At 40.1% G+C, this 17737-nt stretch overlaps 1 protein-coding gene across 1 annotated transcript in view; it reads left to right on the top strand.

The window, feature by feature from the left end:
* STAG1 (stromal antigen 1) overlaps positions 1–17737 on the top strand; it is a 154075-nt gene that overhangs the window by 84849 nt on the left and 51489 nt on the right. The window contains exons 6-9 of the mRNA XM_036389252.2: positions 5101–5177; positions 6321–6525; positions 9208–9359; positions 13435–13508. Coding sequence (XP_036245145.1) covers positions 5101–5177; positions 6321–6525; positions 9208–9359; positions 13435–13508 — 508 coding nt within the window. The remainder of the gene's footprint in view (positions 1–5100; positions 5178–6320; positions 6526–9207; positions 9360–13434; positions 13509–17737) is intronic.

The raw sequence follows: 17737 nt of genomic DNA, 5'->3' as shown, positions 1-17737 counted from the left end.
TCTTCTAGATCAAATAACATTTTGGATTTTAAAAGAGATTAGCAGTTCAAATCATATGAAATGCTAGTTATGCATATAAAGTTATCAACTCCTTAATCTCATTCAGAACTTTGAACTTCTAAGTATAATACAGGATTGCACTTAAAGTGGAACAATTGTCATTGAATTTGAGTATCAGAAATAGCAAGGATTTGATATTAAATTCCACTGTATTTTACAGTGACCCCTATGTTAGTAAAAAAAACAATTAATAAATCCTCCCAGATTTACTGAGAACCTTTCATGATGCTCCCTATAGATGTTGACAGTATTAACATTACTGATTGTTTTAAGCACAGACTCATGGAATTGTTTAGATTGGAAAAGCCCACTGACACTGCTGAGTTCAGCCCTTCAGCACTTTTCATGGCTGTACTGTGTATAAGGCCTTCACGTTGCAAAGGGATTTCACAGAATACATTCAGACATATTTTTGGTTTTGCTGTAGGAGGATAGACTTAGGTGAACCATTAGAATTCTTTTTAACAGTTATCTATGATTCTCTGTTTGATAAGGTTTTAATTGCACAAGACTGTACTTTACTTTTCCACTGGGATTCTTGCTGATTCATTCAGTAAGGGTTCACTGGCAAAAGCTGCTCTAAGGATGAACTGGCTGTGTGTCTTATAGGAAGCCTCTGTCTTTTGAATATTGCTGCACTGGCAGCAGAAGTTGGGCAGTGTAGAGTCCATGCAGCAGGAAGAATTGGGGAATAAATCAGTCAAAGGATCTTCTATTCCTACATGTGTAGAAATTCAACCAGATATTTAGACTGAGGTCTTTCTCAAGTCTTGACCTCTGGTTTCAGCAAAGAGTTTCAGTTTTTAGGGACAGAAATCAGTAGAAAGTCAGGAGCCCTGGTGGGATTTAGGAGTCTCAACATGTATTTGGATATGCTTGAACTGCCCCACCACTGCTTCTATTTAAATTAATGATTAATGTCTATTGATTCCGATGAGGTAAGAGCTACTTCAGTGTTCTTACGTGGTCACGAGCAAGCCACAGAAAATGAACTTTTCTACTTGCCTGAGTAATTTTTGGGTAGATTCAGGCAGCTCTCTTCTGGAAATAGTCAGTGGAAGTGCTACAGCAGAGTACCCTGACCCAGGATGAGCACTGAGAAATTGTGTGCTCCTGATGGTTTGACTTCAGTCTTCATCATCTGTCACATGGAATTTGTCAGTACCACTTCTCAGGTGATTGAAAACTGCACTTAAGGACATTATAGAAGTGGATTATTTCTTACGATCTAAATTATAAGTGGGACAAAAGGTATAGGAGTTGCACATACAATGATATCAAGGGAGATAAATACTGCCCATCCAGCAGTTCTGTAATCACCATCCATCCTCACAAATGTTTTATTAAACTTGCCCTCTCTTGGCAATTTCAATTAGGTTCTGGTGCTGTGGTGTCCACTATTGAGTTTGAGCTGATGCAAAAGAGCACGTTGTGTTTTTCATGTGCTTTCCTGGCCAAATCTCCTTGTGTCTTCATCTCAATGCCTCTATAAATCTTTCTCCTGTTTTTCCAGCCCATGTGTTTGAGAGAATCAGTCTAATCAGTTACCATGAATTTAAGGTACCACAATTAATCCTCCTTTGGCAGGAGATTTCATATTTCATATCCATTCACATCAGTCTTGAGCTGCAGTTTTCCTACTGCTTTTCTTGCAGCTTACTCAGTGTGGGCAGGTGGTCTAAAAGAGAAGGCATGAAATTGTCTGTGTAGCTTTGGTGAATAAAGGTCCCTGTGATGAAAACTGACCATATAGTATAGGTAATAGGCAATATCCTCCATAGTATATAATTAATTACCATCAGCAGTTTACATTTCAGGAGTAAGTGACTGTAAATGGGCTCGTAGAGCTGATGTTTCTCTCATCTGACTTTTCCTGTAGAAATCCCAGAGCTGCCGTGTGCAGGAGGCATTGGAGTGGGACACTTGGTCTGATGGTGTTCCCTGATTGCCAGCAGTGGTCAGTGCCAGAAGCTCCTGTTAGCAGCAGGAAAGGCAGTCATGGGACCACCCACATCCCAGGGGTAACCCTGTTTAACTCTGGCAGTGAAGACTGGTTGTTGCTCAGACTCGAGGGCTTTTGCATCCTGTAAAGCTCTTGGAGATCTTTCTTGTTGCTTTGCTTTTACAGGGCTTACTAATAAATAATTCTTCTCACTCTGAATGCATGTTTTCAAGCCACTGAGTCCACTGTGTGTTATATCTCCCAGAAATATTATATCTGGTTTTGTACACAGTTTAGGGTTTTTTAAGGTGTATTCATCCAGTTTTGTATAGGCCCCTTGAGTCTTTCTCTTCTCTCATTGAAATTAAGTTTTGTGCTCTGTGTGGGTTTTTTCTTTTCACTCTTAAAGGCTGTGTTGGGTGCTGTAATTATTGACAAATTATGTTGATGCCTGTTCTATTTGAAAGTTAAACTGCAATTTTATCATTAAGGAAATATGTCAGTGACATATAAGACTTTTTAAAACACAACGTATGTGAATAGGTTTTAACTGAGAACTTAGTCCTGAAGTGAAATAGGCTTCTCAATTCTTAATGGATTAACACAATTTCAATTCTCTGCACTAAATACAGAGTGAGAGCTTCATGGCAGAGGTAAAACTCAGCTTAGAAAAGGACATGAAGCAATTTGAGTAAGATAAAGATTTCAGGGATGCACGCCACTCCTCAGTTGTACTTGATAGACAATCTGTTACATATTAAGGATTCACCTGAAAATGGGAAAATTTTGCTTTTCACTAATCATAAAAACTATGGATTTGAATAATGTTGACCACTACAATGTTGAAATGTTGTGGTGTCACCATGAAATCTGAGCAAAACCTTCGTAGCATACCTACAGTGTTAAATGAGTTTGCCAGAAAAACAAATGAGGTCAGACAAAAGTCAGGCCAGAGCCATTGCCTACTGCCAGCCAAGCAGAAACACTCCTTGTGCTGTCCATGACTTCTGTAAACTGGGTGCTGAAAGGTGTGGGAGAGAATGGGACAGGATACTGGGTAAGTGCCGTTCTCCACTCGGGCGCTTGCTGACGCTCCCTTGGCTGTGTGGAGCTCTTGCCCGCCCTGGCAGCCCTGGGAGATGGCAGGAGTTTGTCTCATGGTGTGCACACCCTGCCTCCTGGTCCCAGAGAACTGCACCACTGTTGGTTGGAAGGTGTTGGAGGATCTCCCCAGCCTCAGCTGAGGATCAGTGACACCCTCCAGGTGCCCAGGGAGGGATGGTGCTCTCTGGATTCTGCTCATGCAAGGTAAACATGGCTGTGACTGTAGAGAAACTGAGGCTATGGCAGGTTATTAGAAGAAGCCATAAATAGATCAGAATATCATTAGGATCAGGGCTATAAACCAGTAAAATAGCAAAGGTCAGTAGGTTCCTCTTTGACTAAGGGGTATGCTGCCAGTGGGAAGAGCAGCAGATACCAGCATGCCATGAGAGAAAGGAGCATTTCTGCAGCAGAAGGGTTGTTCAATAGTACCTATCCACTGCTCTGAGACATACTGGGAAACTGCTTCATTTAGCCGAAAGATTAAAATATATCTGCATGTACAGATGACTTCCAAGCTGAGAAAATATATTTTCAACTGTCACATGGTGGTATTCTCTTGGGTTCCTGGTTTTATGTTGATATATTGCATTAGTAATTGTTTGTTAATGATATGGAAATTACTATGCACAAATTTAAATTGCCATTGTCAGAACTGAGGTTGGCAGTATTACCCAGTATGAAGTAGATAACAAATATTATTTCAGGAAGAAGCAAAGGCAATTCAAGAAATCAGTATTTCATTTGCTTTGTAAAACTGTACCAGTACTAACATAGAGAGACTTGGTGTGCTCTAACTGTGCTTGCATATTTTTAAATGCATATATTTCTGATGCTCTTTTTTAAAGGAATAAAATACCAGAATGAAAACATCTGCATAATATTTAGGATGTTTAAATTAGCTTTATTTATCCTTTGTAGAATGACTAATACTGTTAGCTGTTAAGCTGCTTCTATTATGGTCTGCATTTTTGAAGCCACGCAGTTGCTCATTAATCCAGTTGAACTTTTTTGCAAAACCTGAGAGACTTACTCTTTGTAACGTTAATGATGTTGGGGTGGATTTTGTAGCTCTGCAGTTTGGTTAATTTTTCTGAATTTCCTCTATTAACAAAAGAAGATTATGAAGTGGTGAAGAGAAGATCATGGAGCAGCAGCACCAAAAAAAAAAATCTTTCTGTTGCCCTGGGTTGTATGGTTAGATATTTACATAGTGTCTAGCTGCAGAGGCAATAATATGTCAGAATACTTTATTTGTACACTGATTGAATTTTGATCAAGACACAAGAATTTTCATTTATAGCTATTGTGTTGTTCTATTTTCAATTTTGGTAATTTGTTTGATTTACAATGAAAAATTAATCCTATCAACTCCAGTGTTCAGGTAACAAGGAAGAGTAGAAGATCTTCATTAAAGAATAACAGCGATACAGTTGCTGCTTCTGGTGCTGAGCTGGCTCATGTCTTGGCTGAGCTCTTTGGAACCTTTGGTGTGGAAAACATGCCTCAGTCAATAAACCATGCTGGTCCTGGGCTGAGCAGTGTGAAAACTCCCAGTGGGTGCATAGAGAACATGGATATCTGTCATCCAGGGCACTCGGCATGGAAAGTGCAGAACCACCAGGAGTGGCTGTGAAAATGAAAGATGGTGCTCATTTGATTTTGCAGACAAAATTGAAAGCCTTGGGCAGCTGCAGACATGACACTAGTCCTCCATGGTTATCACTGCTTTACCACTTCTGCTTGGCTGCAAAGAGTGGAAGGATGGAGAATGATACGAATTCCTTGTTTGAAAGCACATTACAGGACAGATGAGTCCTCTTTCCCTACTTCTTCAAGAGACAGCCTTTCTCAAAACATTCCTGTTATTGTTGCACTCTGTGTACTCTTACATGTATCACTGAGCTGTTTGTTTAGCAGCAGAAAAACATTGATATTTTGATGTAGCAAAACCATGTTGTGTTCATTTCTTCTGTTGTTTCATTACATTACAGGTACGGTAAGAATTGAAATGTTCAGGAACATGCAAAATGCAGAAATCATAAGGAAAATGACAGAAGAATTTGATGAGGTAGAGTATACAAATAGTTGTTTGAAGCATTATGAAATATATTACCATATACTTCTGGTTTAAATTAAAAATGCAGTGGGCCAGTGGATAAATAATATCTCAGTCTGGGAAACTTTTGCTGACAAGCAAAGCAGCAACTTGAGCTGTTGGATGCAGAGAAGCAGGGTAGAGAGAGGTTCATCAGAGCAGGCAGGAAGAGGAACTGGAGAACCCTCATCCCACTGAGAGTGGTGGTGGCATTCTGGGTGCTGAGCTTCAACTCTTGGGAGTGCCTCTTACAACAAAGAGCTCCAGATTCCTGACACATCAAATTCATGAGACAGGATTACAGCATGCTGCTCTGTTTGCTCTGTGCAAATTAATGTTTTGTGCATTTTAAATGGCAATTTAAACCAAATAGGAACTTGACATGAAAATTACCATTTTGGAACAGTGATACAGAAAGAAATACTCTTTCAAAAGATCTGAGCATTTTGTTTGAAACAAGTAAATTACAATTCAGACTGGGTATCTTCTGTCAAAATAAAAGTGTTCCTAATGGTGAATGCTTTTTAGCTTTGAGATTTTTGAACTGTGTTTTCTTTGATTTTTGGTGTATAAAATGCTGAATATTCTGAGCATTCATTTTGTTTAGTGAGGAAAACTAAAGGTGGAGCAGGTACTTCTGTAGGACAGCAGTGCCTCTGACCAGTTCTATATGAAATGCCAAGGCTGTCATTCAGAAAGTTAAGCATCAACTTAATATTAACCTTAAGTGGATGGAGAATGACACAAACGGTCAAGCCTTTTTTCAGGTTTTGCCTTTAAATACTTTGAAATATTCCTGTCTCATCCTTTGCTCCCACTTCCTAACTAAGGATACAAGGAGGAGAATTGAGTCTTGATACTTATTTTGGACTATACAGAGCCAATACTGCAAGTAGCAAACAATTACAATGGTGTCTTTGCAAAAGTGGTTTCATGCCAATAAGCCTCCCTGTTTATTGAAGAATAATGTGTTGTTTTTATTTGTTATTTTCCCTTGGCTTGAAGGAACAAGATGATGTTTATTTTAAAACCACAGACCACAATGGGTACACCAACTTTAAAATAATAAATGGGGACACCTTTAATACTTGATCTTTTTCCTCTGTTGTTCTGCAGGACAGCGGTGATTACCCCCTGACCATGCCTGGGCCTCAGTGGAAGAAGTTCCGCTCCAACTTCTGCGAGTTCATCGGGGTGCTGATCCGGCAGTGCCAGTACAGCATCATCTACGACGAGTACATGATGGACACGGTGATCTCGCTGCTCACCGGCCTCTCCGACTCGCAGGTCCGCGCCTTCCGGCACACCAGCACGCTGGCTGGTGAGTGAGCTGTGCTTGCTGCTGCTTGTCCACTGCCAGGAGTGATGGTCATTTGTAACCCTGACCAGCCCTAAAACTCTGGGAAGCTTCATCGAATCCATGTACCACACGTGGTACAACTATAACTAAAGTATTCCTTTTTTATTTGGAAAGTGCTGAGGCACATAGGGATTCCTGTCATCCCCAGGGCCTCCAGTAAAATAGGAGTAAAATAGTAAAAACTGAATCCTGACAATCAGGAGTGGCATCCTTATGTCTTGTATTTTGTTATCAATTGTTCACTTGCTGTACAGAATGTTGGAGTAATTCTATATTTTAAAGTATAAATTTATTCTAAAGAACTATCAGGACAGTTGTATTATCAAAGAGTTTCCATTCACCAGAAAAGATAATCTGTGCTTTAACTCTGGAGAAGCATAAGGTTTGGGATTACTGGGCCATGGTTGTAGGGCTCCCTGTATTCTGCCTGCAGCCACACCACCTTCTAGTGCAGCTGCCTCACCTAAGAAAAGCCTTGGGTGTATCAATAGATAGAAATGGGCTTTCCTTGTGTATTTCATCACACCTATATGAGATGTCTCCTCTAAGAGGAATGAATTACTCTCCACAAGGAGCTATTTTTCTCAATTACAAAGCACTACCAGAGTGGCTGGCTTGGGTATAGGTGTCTACAGCTGGTCATGTCAGGTGATAAGAAATCCATCTTATTGCAAGGTTCATAGATCATACCAGATATTTGAAACTCTTACAGCAGACATTTGTCATAATCTGAATGTTTCTATGGACAGTATTTATTACTATTTAGTCATTTCACAATCAGCCTCATATATATTTTTTCAGTTTCAAGTACACCAATACCCAGTTTTAAACAAATACAATCAGAATTTATTTAAAATTTCATCTCCCATTATGAATCAAAGAAAGAGGCAGATTTCTAATGATACTGAAAAAACATCTCCAGATTTGAGTGGATTTTGATTTTAAAACTGAAACCCAAACCCTTCAACTCACAGTGACTGAACTCCTTTGGAAGCACATTCCCTTGTGTTCTTCACCACACTTAGCAATAGGATGGTAAAACTGTGAATTATGCAGGCTTAAGCTTCCAGGTTTGGAGTTTCTTCTTCAAATTCAGTATTCCAAGGTGAGCACTCTTTGAGCCTAGATAACCTGCTGGAAATCCATGCCTGTTGTTTAAACTATTCCCTTCCATCTGATGCTGTCTGCAGTTCTGGGCAGTTTTGATTTGCTGTTTGCTCAGACTGTGGTTGGGTCATAGGGAAGAGTTTATGGAGTGAGGTCCCACTCTGGTCCCTGGGATTGATTGGCCCATCCCTGCATGGGGTGGATGTTTGGAAAGTATGAGGGGCTTGATTAAAAGACAGGAAACAGGAGCACTTACAGCAGTTATTTCCCAAGTCCTGTGCTCTGTAGAATAAAGAGTTTCCACTATTTGGAATGGATTCTGTAGCTAGAAGCTTGCAGCAAGAATAAGCTGATGGTAAAGCTGAGGTTCATCACAACTGACTGCAGTTATTTCAGCCACTTCTTGCATTAATGCCACATCTATCTAACATTGCATCACAGATGGGAGCTGCCAAGGATCTCAGCATTTACCACTGACAGTACATGCCATTTATTTACTTATTTGCTTGTTGTAACCAGCTTGAGGCTTTGCTTTGATTCTACAAATTTCCTTCAAGCTGTTTTCAGCACATTTAATTGTGTTGCAGTCCCAAGAAACAGAGGTCAACATGATGCCATGGAGCTCAGTCTTGATAAAGTTTTTGAAAAGCTACTTGTAGACTGGCATTTCTTCTTGAAGGAGTTTTATAGGTCCTTGTTTTCAGTTTTCCTCTATGCTAGTCAGTTGGAATGAGAGATGATTCACTGTAGGAAGAAGTACCTGTAGGTTACCAATTTTGAGCTATAGCAGTGTAAATCAATCCAAGTAGCCTCACTTCTCCATTTGTGTGGTTGCTTTTCTACCTTGAAGCAGTGCTGCATATTTAGAGGAGCGTGCAGAGAGGATGTGATAGTTTGTTGCATTATTTTGCTGGTTTTTCAATATTGTAAAATCAGTTGTGCTGTGTAACCACACAGAACTTGGGGGAAGACCCTTATTAATGTTTCTTGTAAAAATAAATTCTAGTACCGAAAAGCAGACACAAACAATATCATATCCAGCATGTGTGAAAATAAAAATTGCATTTTTCTATGGCTGTACAGCTAACTTTAAAGCCGTGTCAGACCTGCATTCAGAGAAGCTGTGCTGTTGTCCCTTGTGAACTGAGCCAACCTCAGCAGCCATTGGTTAAGGTCACCCTTGGTATGGGGCAATCTCTGCTGGCCCTCTCCTGTGCAGAAATGGCTGTAACTTCCCAGCAGCTGCCTTCATGGTGCCCTGATGCTGCAGGCTCAGGTGTTGGCTCCCTGAGAGCTTGTCTCAGAGCTTGTCTGGAGAAGACAGCAAGGAGCACTGCCTGCAGCTCAGTGTGGGGTACAGACTCTGCTTTCTGACCATGGGCCAATCACCTGGGTATTGCCTGGATGGAAGTCCCTATCCAGATGGCTGGGCCAGGGTTGAGGAGGCTTTTTGCTGTGAGTATGGATCTGCTGAGGAAATATTTTCTGAGTTCTGACTACAGGTAAAGAGTCATAATCTGTCTTGTGCCTTTGCAGCTATGAAGCTTATGACTGCTCTTGTGAATGTTGCCTTAAACCTGAGCATTCATCAGGACAATACACAGAGGCAGTATGAAGCTGAGAGAAACAAAATGATTGGCAAAAGAGCTAATGAAAGATTGGAGCTGCTGCTTCAGAAAAGAAAAGAGGCAAGTGAAAAGACTTTTTTTTTTTTCCTGGTTCATGTGTGTTCCCTCCAACAGAAAGCCCAGGGTGGTTTGTGACTCGAGTACCACAGTGAGAAAGAGCTTGGTTCTGCAGTGGTGTTTGTGTGATCTCAAGCAGACTACTTAAATCCTGTACTGCCACATTCAGTTGAGTTTGTGGTGCTGTTCTGCACGCAAAGGAGAATTCTCTTCTCAAGCTTCTATGAGTGACCAGGCAAGAGTCTCAAACTGTAAGCAGTCACTGTTCTGGTGATGCAGAAAGATTCTGACAAGAGGATCAGACATTCCCTCCCTGCACTGTCCAGTTTTCCCCTTGATCACTGCAGTTATTCCACAGTGTCTCGTTGCTACTTCTTTTTTAGCTGCTTTCAGGAAACACTGTGGAGTTGAGGCTATAGCACCTGTTCTCAGGGAGAAGGAGCTAGGGACACATTAAAGTCGCCTTTAGTAAGTACCAGCCTGGCATTAGGTGAGAAAAACCACTAGAAGGTTGCTGTAATCTTTCCTAAATAAAGTATTATATCACAGGAAACTTCAGTTTTAGAGGTGTACTTAAATTCAAAGATGACAAGCAGAAAATTAATACACATACATCCAAACAAACATAATGTGTAATGATGCCAAGTAAAACTCATAAGAGAAATTGAAAAATCAAAGTTTTTATTAGATATAAATTTATGATTTTTAATATATTAGTTTTGAATTTTCTCTACCACTGTTTTACTCTGTGGTAATTAAGACTGTCTCAGTACTTTGCTTGTGTGCACCTTGAATTCCTTTAGGTGTATCTTTGATGAGAATTGCTTGACCTTGTAGTTTTTGTCTAGGGATAATTACAATTACATATTTTTATTTTACCCCTATGACTTGTAGCACAACTTTATTTGGTTTGCATAATTCTTGAAAAGCATACATTAAAGTACAATGCAAGAACAACCTCTCTTTCCTAAACTGCGAGAAAAACAAATTAAATATTAAATTGCATGTGAGTTCTAAAGCATTTTGAAACGCAAAATAGCTGGAACAGAGTTTGTATTCCACATTTGTTGATTGTTGCTTTGAATTTGCAGAGAACAAAGGCACTAATTGCACTGATTACCTTGGGCTGGTGGCTCTGTGGCTGGGAACTCCTCTGTGCCCGTTCCCCCAGCTGCTCTTTCAGAGCTGCAGGACAGCCTCTCTCTGGGGAGCTGCACAGGGCTGTGGAGCCTTGGCAGGAGAAGGAACATTTCTTAGTCCTTACCTTTGGCTCTGTGTGTTCAGGGGCTCTTATCTACCTGAGCAAAGCATTGCCTGGGAATAGCCAGACGAGTATGTCCATGGGGTTAAGCACACCAGGGGCACCTGGGCAGAAGGGATCTGTTAGGATTAGTTTACTTAATGCTCTGTGGAAGAATTCCTGGCATAATACTGTATATTCCCACTGTTTAAATACACTGAATTGACTGTGGCATTCTGTGCTGGTACTTCCTCAGTTGATTCCTTGATGAAGTGCCATCCTAACAACCCCTCCTGAGCACATACACGTGCATGTGTTGGTCTTCATGAGCTGGTAGAGGGACAGTTCACCAACTGAGTGTGTCAAGTTAATCTGAAGCAGAGGAGATGGAGCACTTCCTGAAGTGTTTCATTCTCAGGCCATCATCTACAGGCCTGGTGGGAGAGCCATGCATGAAGCTCTGTCTTATCAATGAGATTTTCAGCTCAAGTGGATTATTTATGTAGCAATATGCCACAAAGCAGAGAAAGTTGTCTTTTTAATATCTGCCAGTAGTAATTTAAATTTTGTGCTTGTCATACATGTCTTTTTGAGCTTCTGCACATGCTTGCAGAGTCAACAAGAGAATGTTTCCCTCATTTTTTACCTCTGTTTAAGAGGGGGAGTGTTAAATCATTTTTGCATTAGTAAGAGCAGGAATCCCAAGACACAGATGCTCCCTCAAGATACTTGAAGTTAAGCACTCAGATTCAAGTGCATGATTTAAAAAACTTGAAAGTGCAGAAAGCAGTTAGAGTTTCAGAGAAAATTCATTACTGAATCTAAAATACATTTGAGAATTATATCCTTTAAATGTTAGTACACAGAGGTAAAAGCAATCTCACATGGACCTACTGAATCTCTGATTCTGCTTCCACACCAGCTGTGCCCCAGCACCTGGATACCTGTACCAGATGATAATTCACCATGTTTGTAGTGAACTGTAAATTCTGTGCAGAAGATGAGGGAGGAAGCCATCTGTGCTGTCCCTTCATTTGTTCTGCTCGGGCTTCTACTGTGCTGCTTCACTTTGCACTCCCAGAGATGTCAAAGTACACCTTTTACAGAATCTCAACTTTCTCATGGCTCAGAAAGTCCATCCTCTCCTACCTGTCTTCTGTGGTGTGGTTTTATACCAAGAAATCATTCCCTGAGTTCTCTGTGAGCTCTAGTAGCTTTTCAGAAAGCCTCCTGAGGCTTCTTGGTTCATTCCCATCCTCATTTTACTGCACAGCCTGTGCTAGGCTGTCTCTGCCTCCATGTTGCTGTGGATGTTTCCCTGCCTGTAGCCTGCGGAGCCATCCAGCTGAGGGGTGATTAGGAGCTCACAGTCCCCTCTGGGTTATGAATTCTCAAATAAGCATTTAGTCTGTGCATATTTGGGTTGAGCTGATGCTGCAAATAGTGCTTTTCCCAGAGGCCATGTCTAAATATGCTTGGTTCATGTTTGCAGAGCTGGTGTGGACCCAGCTCTTCCCTTGGTACATAATCCCTTTTACTGTAAAATTAGTTTCTTTGGCAGCCCTTTGACAATTTAGTCAAGAGCCCTCAATGCCTTGGTTTCTCCACATGCAAAATGGAGACAGCACCTCCTTACACTTCACTGAACTGGGAGGCTTCACTCCCAGAGTTCTGAAGCTACTTCAGCTCATACCTGGAAGATGCAGTGGAAATATTTGGCTGAAAAATAGAAGCCCTTAGGGGAAAGTGTTTCAGAGCTCATGCCATGCAGGAGGTCAAACCAGCTGATCACAATTTTGCCTCTGGCTTTGAAACCTTTTATCTGTTAAATATATACATCCATAATTATACAGGTTTAATTATTTTATGCATGTGTGCACTCCACCAGCAAGGCTCTGTTGTGGTTTTCCTACTGTGAGAGTGTGGGCAAATTTACATTCCCACATTGTGGTGCTGTGCTTGGACTGTAATGAACACCTTGATGGAAGAATGATGGCTGCTCCAAAAACTGATTGGATAAAATTGGTGTCATCTTATTAACAAAGCTGCAGGTGTAATTAAGGTGTAATTAAGTTATACTTAGTACAAGATCTGACAGTATGAGAATACTGTAATTAATTCCAAGTTGTGTTAACATATTATTTGACACAAGGTAAGCTTCCCATAGTACTTGCAAAACATGCTCATATTACTCAGGAAGTGAAAATATTTTTAAGACAATGCTCTTATTTATAAAACCATGCTCATAGCACCTTTTCATTTGGAATTGAGTTTGGTTTCTTGCAGGCTGAGGCCTAGATGTCAGGTGTGCTCTGGTCATGGAAATCTTCCTGCTTCTGAAACCCAGTTACTGTGGGTGCTGAAGTTCAAGCAACTGACAGTCTTTTACTTAAGTTTGAGAATGTCTTCAACTCCTTTCCTTAAATAGAACATTAATTTTTTCAGAGCTAATCTGTAACCAGCTTTGTTTCTGCAGCTGTCATTCATTCAGCTCTGTGTTTCCCTGTGAACACAGCACTGCTGAAATTGCTGCACACATTGTCTCTACTTGTCTCATTTTCAGTAGCAAAAGTTTATGATCACTTCAAAGAACTAATTTGAGAGACTAAATTGATGTTTGTAGTGAATGTTAATTTTCTTCCATTAAGATATTGCATATATAATGCAAATATTTGTATGTATATGCACACAATATAGGCATGTGCTGGAAAAGCAGAAGTGGTGAATTTACTCAAGTGCTCTTCCAAGGTCTTCTAAGGTTTCCCAGCAGGGAGCTGTAGAATACCAAATTATAATAAACAATGATCTTTTATTTATTTTGTGTTTTATTTTCCACAGCTACAAGAAAACCAAGATGAAATCGAAAATATGATGAACTCTATTTTTAAGGGTATATTTGTTCATAGATACCGGTAAGAAAATGCATGTTCCAGTGAGCTCTGCTAATAAAGTATGGTCATAAGGAAAGTCAAGGGCGGTTTCTGGGTTAATTTTCTTCTGATGTAATAGTCTAGATGCTGCAGGATCACTGTCAAAAGCACTTGAAGTTATGGCAGAATATGCAAATTGTAACCTCTATTAATTACTCAGTACAGCCATCCACACAACTTTCTTTTAATTCAGTAGACAGCGTTAAAGGGCTGTGGGAGACATGGGCTTTGAATCTTTGCATTTTGAAAAGTTGTCCATGTTGGGAGCACAAAAATGACATATCTTAAAAATAAACAAATAATATTTGTGTATCATAGGATAGCAGTTGTCCTCCAGCCTGCATTTCCTTTTGTATGTCTTGGGTGTAAACTGCAAATTTGGAATATGGTTCACCAGGGAGCAGTACCCTTTTAAAATAGGTTTAGGGTTGTTGTGCGTCACAAGATGCCTCAGAGCATCTGCATCACCTTGGTGCATCCAGCTCTTTAAATGTTAATTGACTTGCTGAAATCAAAAGATAAAATTCCAGGGTACCAAACTATGCAATTAACCTTTCACTTTTCAGTGCTTTAAAAGTTTATAATTTATGGAATCTTTAAGGAAAATGGCAGGAAAAAAAGTGTATGAGAAGAGGGGTTGGAAGGTGAAGAGGAACCCATAGTTCAGTTGGACAGAGGGATGATTGTAATTTGGAGGAAGGCACACAGGAAACCAGGAAGGTGTTTGTGCTGACAAATGTGTGAGTGTGAGCAGCACAGTGGGGTTGGAGAGTGTCTCCTCAGTACCTGAGAAAGGTAGAAAAGAAAAGTTCATGGATTATGGTCAGGAAGCCTTGAGCTGCTTGGGAGCAGGAGAATGGGTATGCAGAGCCAGCATGGATGTGCTAGATCAGTGTAGCACTCACACCATTTTGTAAGGAGAGCAGCTTTCATGGCATAGGTAAAAATGCTGAAGAACTTAAATTCTATGAGTGTTTCCATTTTTATCCCTTCAGAACTTAGTGTATTATATCAAACAAAACATTGCTTTAAAATATCCTCTTAGTAGTGTGGTGGTGTTCACAGGAGTCCTGGGATGAGGGAAGAGATGAGAATGTTGACTCCATGTTTCACAAGGCTGATTTATTGTTTTATGATATATATTGTATTAAAACTATACTAAAAGAACAGAAGAAAGGATTTCATCAGAAGGCTGGCTAAGAATAGAAAAGCAATGAATAACAAAGGCTTGTGACTGACTGAGACAGTCTGGACCACTGGACTGTGATTGGCCATTAATTAGAAACAACCACATGAGACCAATCCCAGATGCACCTGTTGCATTCCACAGCAGCAGATAACCATTGTTTACATTTTGGTTCTGAGGCCTCTCAGCTTCTCAGAAGAAAAAATCCTAAGGAAAGGATTTTTCATAAAACATGTCTGTGACAAGTAGTTCATGCTCTTGTGTGGGATTGGAAAAACGCTCAGCCTTTTGGTGGTCTGCATTGTGGTGCTTTTGCTTTTTCTTTTGAAATCCTCCTTTTGTAAAAAAGTTTCTTTTCATGCCTTCTGCCACCACTAGTAAAGACCTGATGTTGCTGATGTTACTGCAAAAAAGGAGAGGCCAAATCAATAAACTCCATCCATGCCCTGGAAGAAGGTGCCCATGGTGTCCCTGTTAGACCCGTGGGGAATCGACTGAAATCAGACAGGTGGTGCCACTGTTCAGAGGGGTCAGGAGGAACCTGTTCCCACCCAGAGCCACCTGTGTGAGCACAAGCTGTCCCTGACCTTTTGGGGAGCCACAAAGAGTCTCTTACAACATACACCAAACTTAGAGTAATGGTACCCAAACTGTGAGTAATGGTACACAACAGAGGGCACAGAGTGACACTCCTGCACTCACAGCTGGACGAGAAAATAGAGGGGGAAAATGTCTGTGTGAAATTCAGCCAATTGACAACAAAGCCCAGGTGGGATAAAATGTAAAGGATTGTAAACTATTATCTGCTTTCATAACTTCTTAATTTCTTGAACCTTCCTTCTCTCAAATAGTTCAAATTATTTATAAACTTCACATGATTTTACAGGCCTTAGACCATGCAAGTGATGATGATTTCGAAAGAATGTTATTTTAATTATTCCCAGAGAATAAGTCCTTCAGTGTGATTCAGACTCAGCCACAGTGATTCATGCTTAGTGACCTTTGTAGCTTAAATAACAAGTTCTTGACCTAAGCAAAACTCCCAAAACTGTTTCATTCAGGATATGTCTTCTGACAAGTGTTGCAGTGAGATTACATCTTCTTTCTATAGATTGGCTTCCAATTTACTGGAAGATTTCAGTCCTCACTTCTCTCATCAAGATTAATTTTAAAAAAATATTTGAGGAAATAGCTAAATAGTTTTCTAGGTATAATGCTAGTCTAGTGTGAACAGCAGATTTGGTCAAAGCTGACAACCACTGCAGCAACGCCGAGGAGCACACTGATCTGTACCTGCTATTTCCCAAATATCTATCAGAGAGTCTGTGGCTCAGATACTGCTGGTATTAATCACAATTCTTGTGTGTGCTTTGGCATCAGAGGCACACTGAAGTGGCACTTGGAGTGGCACTGGTAAAATCTGTTTCCTGACACTGCTGTGGTTTGTCCGAAGGTTTATGGGCCTGCCTTATCAAGCCAAAATTTCAAAAGGAAATACAGAATTTCTTACCTGGACCCCTTTTGTCAAATCCTTTCAGAAGCTGCATCATGGAGAATCTCTTTACCCAGAGTAGCAACTTCGGCTGTGAATTGTGCTGTGAATATTTTCACCTTGTAGACCTTTCTTTGCATTTTGTGCTGAAAAGAGGGTTAAATATATTTAATGTATAAGATCCATAGATGCCACATTAGTTTTCATCTCTGTGCTGGACCAGGTTCTGTTTCTTTCTAGAAGCATTTGACAAGCTTACATCACTAATTTATAATTATGATAATTAATAATGCATTCATTATTCCAAAAACACTTCCAGTGCAGGTATAATTAGTATTTGTATGTTCTTGTGTCATCCAGAAATAATGGGTATTTTCAAAAAGCTAAACAATTCATAGTGACCAGAAGCTAAAATGTATTTAACTGTATAAAAATTAGAAGAAAATAATTACAGTTTAATGATAAGCAATTATCACATTAAAAGCAAAGATTCAAAGATTTTTTTTGGCTGTATTGTGTTTGATACAGCATTGTATGGGCATGGAGTCTGTGTTAATGATTCCTGCAGGAACACAGGTGTGATTCTGATCAGTGATATTTGCCTGGAAGGTGATGTGGAGTGGGAAGTGGTGTCTCACAAGTTCCCCTGCTTCTCTGGCAGCTGGAGTCTGTTTGCTGGTCTCACATCCTTGATTCTGTCTCATTTTCAATTATACTGGAGATGTTAAATTCTTATTGTATTAAATCTCCTATTAAGTTGAATAGCTTTCTTCTTTTTTTTTTTTTTTGTTTTAATTAGCAGCTTGGTGTGAATGTAGTGCTGTAGTGCTGAGGGATCCCTGAGAAGGCTTTTGAATGAAGAAGCAGTTTTTCACTGTCTGCCTAGGGAAGCTTGAATGCACTCTTAGAGAAAACATGATTCTTCCTGCTTTTTGGCTGGCTGTGCTGCATGATTAAATAGTTGTTGACATTTAGGTTCTTTTTGGGATTGCTATTAAATCCTTGACAGTTAGTAAATTTATAAGGTGGTGAAATAACTTACTTGGATGTGAATACTCAGGCTGTCATCTCCTAGTAACAATGTCTTCCTCACTACTTCGTGTTGCTGCAGATGTGGCTCCCCATTTTTTCTTGATTTATATGTACTAGTCTTTTAGGTTTTTCTGTAAGTCTTGCATTTGTCCACCTATAATTTGCTTTTAAAATAGTTTAAAAGTAACTCCATGTAAGAGAATAGCCAATCTAGTTCAGTGTGAAGCAATGTACAATTGAACACGTACACACACACACACACGTATATATATGTGACTATAGTCATAGTTTAAACTAAAACTTGTCTTCATTATGGCTGCCTTTCCCATAAGGAATGCAGTTTTTAGCCCTTGAGTGTGATATTTAGCACATTGGTCCTTACACTACTTAAACCTGTTTGAGAAATCCCCAGTAGGAGCAACTTGTCTGATGCCCTGCCCTGCTCCTAATGCAGCTTGTCTGGATTGTGGATTGTCCCTTACCTTGGTTCTGAGATGACAG

This window comes from Molothrus ater, chromosome 10 (genome assembly GCF_012460135.2).
Source record: "Molothrus ater isolate BHLD 08-10-18 breed brown headed cowbird chromosome 10, BPBGC_Mater_1.1, whole genome shotgun sequence".
NCBI classification, from domain to species: Eukaryota; Metazoa; Chordata; class Aves; order Passeriformes; family Icteridae; genus Molothrus; species Molothrus ater.
Note: the sequence above shows the minus strand (reverse complement) of the source record. Positions and strands in the feature narration are given on the sequence as shown.